At 35.6% G+C, this 13,960-nt stretch overlaps 1 protein-coding gene across 1 annotated transcript; it reads left to right on the forward strand.

Annotated features, from left to right (window-relative positions):
* The first annotated feature begins 648 nt into the window (after positions 1-648).
* Positions 649-13,051, forward strand: psmd11b (proteasome 26S subunit, non-ATPase 11b). The gene is made up of 13 exons (XM_081392331.1): positions 649-822; positions 2,408-2,509; positions 2,620-2,816; positions 3,228-3,285; positions 3,557-3,751; positions 3,845-3,989; positions 7,688-7,748; positions 7,963-8,025; positions 8,113-8,238; positions 10,001-10,036; positions 10,248-10,299; positions 11,554-11,696; positions 11,789-13,051. Exons 1-12 carry the CDS (start codon positions 732-734, stop codon positions 11,694-11,696), a joined length of 1,269 nt encoding a protein of 422 aa, XP_081248457.1. The 5' UTR covers positions 649-731; the 3' UTR covers positions 11,789-13,051.
* The last annotated feature ends 909 nt before the right edge of the window (positions 13,052-13,960 follow it).

Here is a 13,960-nt window from a genome sequence, read left to right on the forward strand (position 1 = left end):
GACTTGAATGCACTTGATGTAAATATGACTTCCGAATCCCTTATAACTCATAAACATCCCAGGAGGACTTAACGCACCATAACTTTTCAAATAATTGATACACAGGCTGATAGTTTAGGCAGATGTTTTGCTATTCCCTTCTGGATTTGATTACTATATTTGTAGGCCATGTATGTTTGAAAAGTCACCATCACACCTTTTGTAAGAAATTCAAAATACATAAATCTCTATAGAAAATCTTGATATGATTTTTCATTCAGAAAAAGGCATTGAATTTCACCCTTAAACAAAGCAGGATGGTCGATGGCATGGACGGTAGGTCTGTCACCACCTACTGACCATAAACAACAACAACAACAACAACAACAACAACAAAAGCAAATTCTCTAAGCAGTATGGTAGCCTGCTAAATTAAATCATGATCTGAATAATAGCCTAATTATAATATTTACAATAATTATGATTAATATTTACATTAATTATAATAAAAAATGTCAATTTAATCATGTAGCAGTTGCTTTTATTTACAGCAACTTACATATGAGAAAAATAAAAGAAACAGCAATGTTTAAGATGTAAATGTTTTAAGTACTGCACCTTGCGCTAGAAAACGTAAAGGTCAAAAGACTACAAACCCCAACCTACCACCGCACGCACGCACGTACGTATGAACGCACTTCCGGGTGAGGTCGCAAGTGCTTGTGGGCAGTGAGATTTTTTGAATAGGGAAGATGGCAGCCGCGGCAGTGGTGGAGTTTCAGAGAGCTCAGTCTCTCATTAGCACAGACAGAAACGCTTCTATTGACATTTTACATTCAATAGGTAAGACTATGTTTAAATTATTTTATAAAACTTTACTTTTCACTCTGCGTACTTTAATGCTTCATTATTAGGAAGCTAAGGTACCATGAGCCGGTGCTGCGGTGCTGACTCACTGTACTGTGTGTGTGTGTGTGCGCGTCTCAAAACATAGTAAGCTGCCTACACAGACAGCATTTCTAGACCTTATGGTGACATTCGAACTTACGAATCGAGCATAAAACGAAGACAGCTTTTGTTATGGTTTCATAATGCGTGCTCGAACATATGACTCGAACGTTCGAACGCGCCCCCGATTCCCTAAAAGAACTGTCTAGGTAGGCAGCTAGCTATGTTTTGAGACACAGCCCGATGTGTGTGGACAGTTAGCTGCACTATTAGCCACCCTTCCAGGCCAAGGCGCATTTTAACACATTTATCTGGGATTTATCTTAATGTTGTATTAATAATAAGCTCAACCGATGACATTTTATTTCGAGATTCACTTTTTTTGACAATCTTAACTTGATCAACTTGACGTACTTCACACCAACCATAAGACAATCTTTGACATTTGTTTTTGATGTCGCAACTTTGACTGAGATTTCTTTCTTTTATTGGCTGCTGAAATACTAATTTTTTTCGTAAATATATGAACTTTCTGTTTATGTCATGACACGCATTCTTAGTTTAAGCAGTTTGGTAGAGTAAAATCAGTTCCTTTTTGACTAATAAAAACTTGTGGCGATTATTTGCACTCTTATGTCTGTCAATCTTTGTCGACTCCAAGACCCAAGTTTCTTTCGTTTCAACCTTTTATTACTTTTTTTTTTTTTATGGCGCACATAATGACAAGTTGGTTTTAAACGAATTAACGTTACCTAAGATCATTAGACATAATTAATTTGTTATTTTTACGATGTTTTTCGTAATTAAATTATTTTTTTAAGTATTTATTCAGACCCTCTTTAATTCGCAGAGAAACTATAACTAGTCATTTGTAGGTTGATTTTGCTGAAAAGTGTAAATAATATGGCCTTATCAAAACATTACTGTTATTTATTTTTTTTTACTTTTTTTTTTAAAGTTTACTTTTTTTCTCTCCTTGTTGTGTACAAAAAAGAAAAGAAAAAATTAAAGAAAAAAAAATCAAATAAAAACAATTACAACAACAAGAACAAAACCCATAACTGTTACATGAGGTCTTACAAGGAGTCAGCAACTAGACCTATGTGAAACATTACTGTTATTTTGAGCACCTTGACAAGCCCAACATGGCAACAGTGACTCAACCAATGACATGAGGTCGCAGTTGGGGTTATCTTTTTTTCCACCAATGGCTGATGAGGGGGATGCGTTGATTAGCGAAAAGTTTTCAGTCAACACATTTGATGTCAAAGCAGAATATATATTTGTGTGTGTATGCAGCCGTTTCTGACATCAAATGTGTTAGACTGAAAAAAACGTCTAATTTTATATTTTTACGGATATCTTTAATTCTAACCGCGGCTTATGTACAAAAGCTATAGGCCAATTACTTTCTATTGATTGGGAGGCTTAGGTGGGTTGGTCTTAGTTACCGCTTAACTTTGTGGGGGGGGTTTTTCAGTGAGACGGGATGTCCATGAGGATGATGAAGAGGCGGTTCGTGTCAAGGAGCAAAGCATCCTGGAGCTGGGCACTCTCCTGGCCAAGACGGGACAAGCTGCAGGTGACGGTCAACATACTGGGGCGATTCTGTGCCTGCTATGGGAATTTTTTACTTTGTTTTGACACATCATCATCATCATCATCATCATTCTGTATGTTTTTTTTTTTAAGAGCTTGGAGGCCTCCTGAAGTTTGTGAGGCCTTTCCTGATCTCCATAAGCAAGGCAAAGGCAGCGCGGTTGGTGCGCTCGCTCCTGGATCTATTTCTGGACATGGAGGCAGCCACGGGCCAGGAGGTTGAGCTGTGTCTGGAATGCATTGAATGGGCTAAAGCTGAGAAGAGAACCTTCCTCAGACAGGCCCTAGAGGTAAACTGAGCATCAGCTTTGAACTGTCAGGACGATTAGAGCTAATACACAAGCCAACAATTAATATAAAATGGGTAGTTCAAACTCTAAGATCTGACTGGATGCCATAAAAGTGCATAAATATGCAGAACTGTGACATCAAGTGAATTGTATATTACTGTGCCAAAATTTTTTTTTAACACATTTTATAAAAGCAACAAGCCATTCCATATATTACAGTGTTTTTGGAGCTTTGCATTGTCTTATACCTCAAAAACATAATTGTTGGCCTTATTACTTTTACTTTAAGTTTATTAATAATATAGATTTTTTTTTAAATGTGTATATATTCTCAATTAAATTAATAAATTAAATTTAACTAGCAGTAGACAACTATATAATTTATCACTATTCCTTGCCATTTTTTGTCAGGCTCGGCTCATTTCACTCTATTTTGACACCAAGAGATACCAGGAAGCCCTTCATCTAGGTAAGAATAATCTAAAAATATATGTATTTGCAATGAGATCAGTCAGAGCCAAGTAATAAGAAATGATCAATATCATGTTTATTTAATCACTTTTTGCGCAAATTCTTGTATGATTGTATTAAATTAGAAAATAGCAATATATGCATTCTCAATGAGCTTTCTGTCTTTTGGACCCTACTGTATATCTCAATTTTTGTTGCACTCTGTTATATATTTTTTGATGCACTTGATTTTATTTTTGAACATTATAAGATCTGTTCTTTCCCCCCAGGCACCCAGTTGCTGCAGGAGCTGAAGAAGATGGATGATAAAGCTCTGCTGGTGGAAGTCCAGCTGCTAGAGAGTAAAACCTACCACGCTCTCAGCAACCTTCCCAAAGCCAGGGCTGCCCTCACCTCAGCCAGGACCACCGCCAATGCCATTTACTGTCCCCCAAAGCTCCAGGCAGCTCTTGATATGCAGTCAGGCAAGTCTCACTTCTCTGTTTAGCGATCTACAAGTGCGTTTGAGATCGGACGTGTACTTATTGATATGTGACATTTTCGCCCTTTCACTCCAGGTATCATCCATGCAGCTGAGGAAAAAGATTGTAAAACTGCCTATTCTTACTTCTTCGAGGCTTTTGAGGGCTACGATTCCATTGACAGCCCCAAGGCAGTCACTGCACTGAAATACATGCTTCTCTGCAAGATCATGCTCAGCTTGTAAGTCTGATAACCGCTTGCATTTTATCCCTGTTTGTGTGTGGGAGGCCACAGGATAATAGAACAGTTATTGTGTTAGTTACACCAAGCTCTGTTATGTAATGCCGACTTTCTAACTAATACTTAGGCTATCATTTCCTCTGTACAATCCATCTCCATAATGCATCACCTACGCTTAATGACCCGTGTTGCTAAAATACAGAAAGTGTAGCATGTATTAAAAAAATCAATAATACACTACTGTTCAAAGGTTTGGGGTTGGTAAGTCTTTGTTAATGTTTTTAAAAGGAGTGTATTCTCCTCAAGGCTGCATTTATTTATTATCAATAATACAGTAAAAACTAGTGATGCTCCAAAATTATTATTATTATTTTTTTAAGTTTTCAATTACCTGATAACTTAAAACTAAAACAATGTTTAATAATTAATCAAACTTATTTAATAATCAACACAAATGGAAGCTGAGTTGTATATAAACATTTATATTGCACACAATGCAGTTTTTATATTGACTTTTTAATTATATAATTGTTTCTATTCCAGTTTGTTTGGTGGCTTTAATAATTTTGTTTTCACGGCAGATTTATTCCAACAAGTATTAAATAATGAAATCAGGTTAAGCAAACATATAATAATATTAAGCAAAATGCTTCTCTCTAGAGTTATTTTTAGTTATTAGCTGTGTCTTTGTCCCTTGTATACTCATTCACTAATCCCTATATAGTGTATGACATTTGAGTGCACTCTATATCAGTGTTGCTCATTGCGCCTCCTGCGGCTAGCCATGCTTTAATTTGTGGCTTTGATATGATCATGCAGTCACTATAGATATTTCATAAAAGCATTAGAAACAAGTAGGGCTATAACATAACTCAGAGTGTCAGCTCTATTACAAATAATTTCGATCGAATTGAAAGGGGTGGTTTATTCCTTTTCTAATCCGATCGAAAGAACATGTAAACTCTTGATCGGATTGAAAACCGAAACTGAAAGGACGACATATGACGCCTGGAACGAGCTAGCTGTTCTTCCTGTTGAATGAAGTGTCATATAAATGAGTGTCCCGTCATTATTAAATTCTCCTTTCACTGCGTCTGTGAAGTGGAGCAGGACAACGTCCCACCAGTCCTTGTTTCGGATTCTGATCCACAGACAACTGGTTTTGAGTGCTGGGAGGGGCATTTTTACTGTGTGATAAATACAAACAGTACGGCACAACAGTTCATATGTTCATAGTCTCCGAATTATGACCAGAAATGGATAAATATTAAGTCTGCTGTTTAAAACAAATAAAGGTAACACTTTATTTTACACAGTGTCCTTGTTACATATGTTACATGTACTTACCATAGTATAACAGTAAATTATGCATAATTACTAATCCTCAACCAAACCCTAATCCTACCCTAACCCTATAGTAAGTACATGTAGTTGCTTTTTATTACTCAGTACTTAAATATATAATATACTGTAACAATGACACCTTAAAATAAAGTGTAACCCAAATAAAGAACTAATGTAGGAGAATGGTTATTAAGCACAAACAGAGGGAAACTTTGTATATTTGTGCAGTATGCGGCATGTCAAAATATTGATTCCGATTTGAAGCTTGTGACATATAAACTAGGGCTGTTGGAACGAATTCCGAAATTCGAATATAATTCGAATATTAAAAAAATCAATACTATTCGAATGCTGAAGTTCCTATTCGAATATTGCTTTTTTATGTATATTTAAAAAAAAAAAAATGCAATCTTGCCTTTGTCGCCGCCTTGGCACACACATGTGAAAATTAAACGCTTTTGTTTCGTCTGATAAACAATAAAGTTTTTGAATCGTAACACAATTGTGCACGTTATCCACGCTGTATCATCACAACTGTCAAAAGTCGCGGAGAGGAATGTCTCCACGGTAACGGAGATCAACAATTTGATTCTCAGTCCACACTACAACGTGAAAACGGCGTCTTCAAATATATCCACTTTGGAGTGCGTTTTCATTAATAAAAACGCCGTCTCATTGTGGACGGAAGGCCAAAACGGAGAGGAAAATATACGTTATTTTTTTTATGACAACTTACAACCTGACAAGCTAGGCGATCTGTCCGAGGAACCGCCGCTAAAACAGGCAAGAATTACTTATGTTCTGCCTCTCTCTCTCTCCTCATCACGGGGCTCAACTGCTAAGTTACCAGCTGTCCGCCAAAAGGCAATAACAGACAAACTGATGGTTTATCTGTGAAGATATGAGACCGATCAACATCACGCATTGGCGATCCATAAGACTGTGTAATGTCGTAAATATTAATAATAGGATGAATTTGAGCATTTAATATTCGAATATTATTCGAATATTAAATAAAATAAGGAATGGAATTCGAATAGTATTATAGAGGAAGATTGACAGCCCTAATATAAACACACACACACATCAACCCGATCACGTGTTTAGCGTTCATGGAAACTACAATTCATGGATCTCATGGATTCATCAATCGGAATGGTGATGGGCTACTGTAGAAAAAATAACTTAAGGTCATTAAATATATTCTGGGATGAATATATTCTGGAATCCTGTTTTTTATCATTAAGGGAAATCATCTTGTCTCGGTTACAAATTTGACTGTTAAATCATAAAAAGTGTTGTTGTTTTTTTTTCACCCTGTATTATTTATTGCATTGCATATTGTATGTTCAGGGATAACAGATTGACAAGCAGACATGGTATTTATGACTGGATTTAACTTTTGATACTTTGCGGTAAAATTGGCTTTCCTACTGACTTTATCCTATCAGTGTGGCTTTCATGAAAAAAAAAATAGTGAAGGCCACTGCTATATCAGCAAGGAGTGAACAAAATAAAGTGAGTAAATTCGGACACTGACGTATACACTGCGTCGGAGAGCTGGAGCTGTCACAGAAACATAGTGATAAAACTACTTTTAGCTTAAATGTAACTTACTTTAGAAAATATTAATAGCAGTAACAATCATAATGACTTTATAATGGAATTATACATCCCTCTGTGCCAGCATTGAGGTTTCATCGATTGTATATATTAATACAGTAAATATTAATTTGGTTTGTCATGCTTAATTTGTGTATTTTTTTAAGTGTATTTTTTTTAAATATATTTATTATTTTTAGTTCTTGAAACTCTCCCGAGCAGCGTTTTGCCCTCAGAGATGCCCTCAGGTCACCATTATGATTACATTAGAATTAATACTCAACCTACATATTTATAAATCCAATATTTTTAAATCATCCACTAAATTATCATTTCTTTCTTTGTGTTGTGAGTTAACAACAATGCCACAAGTTAGTAAAACACTTGGCTGTTTGTAAAACACATTAAATTGAGTAAACTCCTAAATACTATATTTTATTAATAACAATAATATATAAATCAAAAATGTACTTTCTATAATTTCATTTCATTTTAAAATCATCTGTATAATATTGTCTCTCTATATTTTAATGTTAGTCAAGTAATGATTAATAAAAATAAAAAAAATCAATTAATCACACTCAGTCCTCTCCTCGTTGAATTTTTGGGAAATAGGGATTCAGCAAGTGTACATAGGATGTACGCTTGAAATCAGAGTGCATTGTGGGTATAAACATGAACAAATGTAGGAAATTAAGTTGTTCACTTAGATCGATTGATTATATGAGACATTTTCTATTGTTTTCTTCCAGGCCAGAGGAGGTACAGGCCTTGATCAGTGGCAAACTGGCTCTGCGATATGCTGGGCGACAGGTAAGCTCATTAAAATTCCAGTGTCTTTTTATAGATGAAATGACTGCTTACAAACAAATGCTCTACAGAGGCATTTCATGGTTCTTCTGTGCACTAGGCTTTTATGTTTGGCCTTGTGCTTTTAACAACCTGTTACACATCTGACAAATCTTTTTTCTCTTTAGGCAAGTGCTCATTTATAGTTGTGCCCTATAATTTTTGTTTTCTCCATCAGACCGATGCACTGAGATGTATAGCACAAGCCAGCAAGAACAGATCATTAGCAGATTTTGAAAAGGTGAGATTTTGACTGATGTCTGTATATCATTTTTCAACGGTCGTCTCAGTCATGCTCAGCTTTCTGTTTGCTCTTTCACACATGAAGGCCCTGACAGAGTACACTAAAGAGCTGAGGGACGACCCCATCATCAGCACGCATTTGACCAAGCTTTACGACAATTTGCTGGAACAGAACCTCATTCGGGTCATTGAGCCTTTTTCCAGAGTACAGGTAGTGTGTGTGTCTTTCATAGATATTTTAGCCTTAAGTGCATCATTTAGTTATTTATTGTAAATATAATACTTTAAAGCTGCAATCCGTAACTTTTTTTGGGTTAAAAATTATTAATTATTAAAAGTACATAACCTGCCTGTGTTCAAAACTATCTGCTTGCCTTAGCTCGATTCAAAACGGTAAGCTTGTAATAATGTTTTTAATTCCAGTGGTACTGGTGGATTTCCTCAGGAAATTCGAGCATGTCTTTGCGTCATTACATCACATCTGTACACATTAAAGGAATACTCCACCGTCTTTTCATATTAAACTATGTTATTCCCTTAACTAAGACGAGTTAATACATACCTCTCTCGTCTCAGTGCGTGCACTCAATCGCTCTGGCGCGCGGCGACACTTTGTTCACTCAGTTCATTCAATACGGGCCAAGCAGAGAAGCTACTAAACACCTCCACGTTTTCCCTATTTAAACACAGTTACTCGCGTAGTGTAACTCGACCTAGGACGGTGACACAAAACAAAACGTTGCGCTTTTCTAAGCGTGTAAAATGGATAACTATATTGTATGGCGGAATACCATAGCAAGTGCTTGTAAGCACTTCGTCTTGGCGGAGTAATATCTTCACCGGAGGGAGCGGGGGCCGGTGAGAGGATTTTTCACGAGTGAAGATATTACTCCGCCAAGTCGAAGTGCTCATAAGCACTTGCTATGGTATTCCGCCAAACAATATAGTTATCCATTTTACACGCTTAGAAAAGCGCAACGTTTTGTTTTGTGTCACCGTCCTAGGTCGAGTTACACTACGCGAGTAACTGTGTTTAAATAGGGAAAACGTGGAGGTGTTTAGTAGCTTCTCTGCTTGGCCCGTATTGAATGAACTGAGTGAACAAAGTTTCGCCGCGCGCCAGAGCGATTGAGTGCACGCACTGAGACGAGAGAGGTATGTATCAACTCGTCTTAGTTAAGGGAATAACATAGTTTAATATGAAAAGACGGTGGAGTATTCCTTTAAGAAGGAGTCTCGGCTAGTAGGCTATATTGTGTGTGAGGATGATGGAGGTGGAGATTTATAGCCTTTTCTCACAGCACTTGATATAATTAAACTTATCAATTTGATGGCGGATCCAGAAAGGTTCAAATGACAGTCACCAGTGTAAAATGCAAAAGACTTCGGAAAAGTGGCTACAGAAAAAAGAGACTATAACCGGGCCCATGCGAAAACAAGGACAAGTATCGGAAGGGCATTAAATGTAGTCACGCAGTGCTGATGTTGTTAACATTAACAATTTGAGAACAAAGTATAATTTGCACGGTTTGACGTGATATAAGCGATCGTTAATCAGCGCGATTTACTGCAATGCTTTTTTTTTCATTAGTTGGTCAGAACAAAAGTGGATGTTACTTACTTGTTCAGATGACATTTTCTGGTGAAAATTCTTATATTGGTCATACTTCCAAAAAGTAGAATCTGTGATTCCGAATGACAGTTTCCACACCGGCGCGGCGACTGACAGCCGCACATTCTCCTCAAAACATTGGATTCATCCGCGCAGTGCCGTGCCGAGGCACAACCCACGTAAAGTTGATAATTCCGTGAATAACTGCAATAGCAGATTTCGAACAGAGATGGCGACAAAGAGGAAAAATGGACTGCAGCTTTAAGAAATTCAATATTTTATTTAAAAAGGACCAATACATATCTCTGACAACTCTAAAAGATTTGACTATGATTTTTATGTCCTTTTCTCTCTTTTCAAGATTACACATATAGCTGGTCTCATCAAACTCTCAAAGGTACGAACTATTCTTTTCTTTTCAGAAGATTTTCACTCTCATACAGAGTATTGTGTATAGATTTAAAGTAATATTAGTGTAGGAAATCACAATGCCTTTAATGTCACCATAAACCAAAAATATGACAAACTGTAACATGAAACAATCGATATGTAAGCATTTAAGATCTCTAAAAAAAAATGCTCTATCTGTTATTTGTTGTGGCCCACAGGATGATGTTGAGAGGAAACTGTCACAAATGGTCCTGGACAAAAAGTTTCATGGTTAGTCTTTTTTGTCATTACCTTTATTTGTCATTTATCTTTTTGCATAAAAAAAAAAAAACGATTTTATTGCAGAGCATTACAAAAAGTTGCAACCAGTCCAAGTAAAAATTAAAAAATGTTGTAGTGGTTTTTGCAGACATCTTGTACAAATAGTGCTTATGGGTGACTGAAGTTCAGCCTGAGATGTGTACCGATACCATTCCCCCTCTCTTCCCATTCATTGTGTGTTTTTTTCTGCACTATATAGCTAAATTATCTAATGAGAGTCATGATATCGCCAAAATATCTTAAGCTTCATGTTACGTTCTGGACATTTTGACCCAAAAAGGATATTCTTTTTCCCGAAAAGGCTAGTTAATGTTATCACATTGGACTAAAACCTACTGACTTGACTCACACAGGATATAAAAACTTCCCTATAATGTTTTGATATTTTTTTTGGTAGTATTTTGTTTCCCTCTTGTGGTGTTCCCGGTCAAAAATGACTGGCCTACAAAAAATTACTTAAATCTCTCGATTTGCTATGTTATTACCAAATATTGTGTTCAGTCTTCTCAACTTTTTTCCATTAAGACAGGTTTTGTATTTTTTATTGGAACTGATTGATCGATGGACTCATTGACTGTTTACGTGTGTACCAATAATGTGATTATTTTGTAAAGGTACGATTAAACTACACACTTTGTTTTATTGACTTCCATTCATACGCATGCGATGGCGTCAGACCGGAACCGCAAACTCATGCAAAAAGTTTTGCATTCCGCTGTGTTCTAAATTTTACTTTGGTGAACTCTGACCTGTGAATTCGTATCACGTGAAGACGCGTGACCAGTAGAAGATCGATGTCACGGCTTGACGTCTTGGCTGAATTAAAAGAATCCACATTTTTGCAGTAGAGTAGATTGTATAATTTTACATTTTGAATGTATTACTATTTGTTATGTGCTGAATTCATAAAACGGCTTATTTAATGAATCGACAGCCTATTGGCTAATCTTCAAAATGTTTGTTTAATTTTGGTTTTATCTACTTTTTTGAGCTTACTCTGAAAAAAAAATGCTGTTTTAATTAGAGGTCATGGACATATAGGATTTAGTTTATGGCACTCATTCATTTCTATAGTATCTGCAAACATTGATTGACTGTCACACAACTCTGAATGAAATTCACTTCAGTTACGCACAGTTTTTGAGTGAAAAAGGTTGTCTTAAGCTTATTCACCATATGTCTGTTGGATTTCTACTATTGCAGGCATCCTTGACCAAGGAGAAGGAGTGCTCATCATATTTGAGGAGCCGCCTGTGGACAAGACTTATGAGGCAGCTCTAGAAACCATACAGAACATGAGCAAAGTTGTGGATTCACTGTACAACAAGGCTAAGAAGTTAACATAGGTGAGGTGTTAAATGTTTGTCTGTAATTGGTTTCTTCAGTTTGATTTCATAAACCAGTTTCTGATGTGTATTTGTGTTTTCTTCTTCTGCAGAATAAACATCAGAAGCTGCTGCTGTGTGAAATGGTTGTATGCGTGTGAGTGCCCGTGTGTATGTGTGTATGGCCAACATGTGGAACTTTTTTTTCACAGCAAAAAGGGACAACATTGAGCAAGATCTACTTGTTCCCCAGTTGAGAGTTTTTAATGTTTCTTTTCTTTCAAATGGACAATTTCATCTTTCTGATCTTCTGACCTTTTTGTTGTTCTTCTCTGTATCTCTCAACGGCCAACACAGGCCATCAGGGAATGTTGTACAACTACAATAAAATCCTAAAATGTCATGTAGAAATGTATAGCTCTTCTACATTTAAAGTTTTTTAATTACAGCAACTTTGTGATACAGACTCCTGGTTTCGGTTGTCGATGGTTCATCGGTTGTTTGCTGTAGTGCATATCTTTTTTTTTTCTCATTTTATGGATGCACATTTTATCTGATTAATGTAGGTGAGGGATACAAAGGAACTTGCCTGTAATGAAGAGGCTCTGTAATAAGCACAGTTGCCAATCATATTATCACACACACACTAGAAAATTTAGTATGATCAAGGGTATTGTTTGCTGTTTACTTTTACAGTATACCTACCGTCTTTACGGTTTTGTATTTACAGTGTACTGTTTGCCAAGTTAGGTTGGTTATATTAAATGGCCCAATCATACAAAGGTTTTAGTCATCTTTGATTAAAAGAGCATTTTCCCACTGTACTGAAGTTTATTCTTTTTATCGTTCAAAAATTGTTTCCCCCGATTAGTATCTCAATGCAAACTCCATTTCTAGTTTGCCAGCAATAGACCATTATATAAGTTAAATACTCGCAATATTATTTTAAAATTCAATGTTTTGTACTTTTTTTTTTTATCTTATCGATTTTCTTGTAAATGTATACTTTCACACATCCTTTGCAAAAAAATAATTTATGTTCTCATTTATTCTGTTTAGTGTGCAATTATAAAAGTTCTTATGGGAGAATGGTGTTTTTAAAAGACTTTAAAGTCCAGTGTTGATTTGAGAGCTTCCTGCATGTGATTGTGATTGATTTGTAGTGGCGATCTAGCGTTGATCAGTCGGAAATTTAGTGAGAGAATAAACACTTTGGAAAGTAAGTTTTTTTTTTTTATGGTCCACAAATGTCCACTATCAAAGCTCAACATTTCAAGCATTGAAATCTTGGTAAGGGCATATTACAGTTTGAGGAAAGTGACTGTTTTATTTTTGTATGAGTTGGCCTGTTCACTAATTAAAGTGTTTTGATTACATTTACTGGTTTTGAGGGAAATTATCCTTATCTCTTATGTGTACATGGGTATAAATACAGGGCAATTTCCCTTTATGTGGAAGTATATGCACGTTTGTTATGCAATGTGTTTTCTTGTGATGAAGTATTAGGGAATTTTCATATCAAATACTGTACATTAAGATGAAGTACTAAATCACAAGGACTTTAGTTCATGAGAACTTTATAAAATTACCCAAAATATTGTTGCTAATAAAGAAATATTAATGTACACCCCTTTCAAATAGAAAAACTATAACCACATTATTTATTAGATCCTCAAATGAGTTAAATTCACTGGAAAACCTTTTTTTAGTCAGTTGTAGCTCAGATTGCTATATTTGATAACAATATAAAAGCTTAAAGCAGAATACTTTTTAAGTTCCATTTATTTTAAAGGGTTAATGTATTATTTTGTATTTCTTGCTAAAAGATGGCAGACAGAACTGATGGGACCGAAAAAATAATTACACTAAAGAAATGATCACAATTATAATAAAACAACAACTAAACAACCTTGGTAGTTGGGTGAATAAGTGTGTAGTGTACATTTCTCTTCTTCCATATTACAGTTTATTTGAATGAACCATAATACTATTATAATTTGATTGGGTTGGATTTAGTACCTTTGGCAGCCTGTTGAAATATTATGGTAATATGAATTCAGATTTTAACAGAACCGATAAAAACAATAACATTAAGAACACGTAGAAGTAATACAACTTAACCCTGTGTAGATGGTAAACCTTTATTTTGAAAAAAAGAAAGAAAAAGAAAAAACCGACCCTCAGGTTTACAGTCTATGACTTAAACCTGCATAAAGTCTTGTAATAATTAATTGGTTTTCCCTTTTTTCAAGCTTCGAACATAGATTTATTTATTCGAATCATAA

Source organism: Scardinius erythrophthalmus (assembly GCF_964197995.2).
Source record: "Scardinius erythrophthalmus genome assembly, chromosome: 18".
NCBI lineage: Eukaryota > Metazoa > Chordata > Actinopteri > Cypriniformes > Leuciscidae > Scardinius > Scardinius erythrophthalmus.

Coding starts and splice junctions, on each gene's coding strand:
- psmd11b (XM_081392331.1), top strand. CDS start 732: ATGGCAGCCGCGGCAGTGGTGGAGTTTCAGAGAGCTCAGTCTCTCATT. Junction 823..2,407: donor TGACATTTTACATTCAATAG/GTAAGACTATGT, acceptor GGGGTTTTTCAG/TGAGACGGGATGTCCATGAG. Junction 7,749..7,962: donor TGCGATATGCTGGGCGACAG/GTAAGCTCATTA, acceptor TTTCTCCATCAG/ACCGATGCACTGAGATGTAT.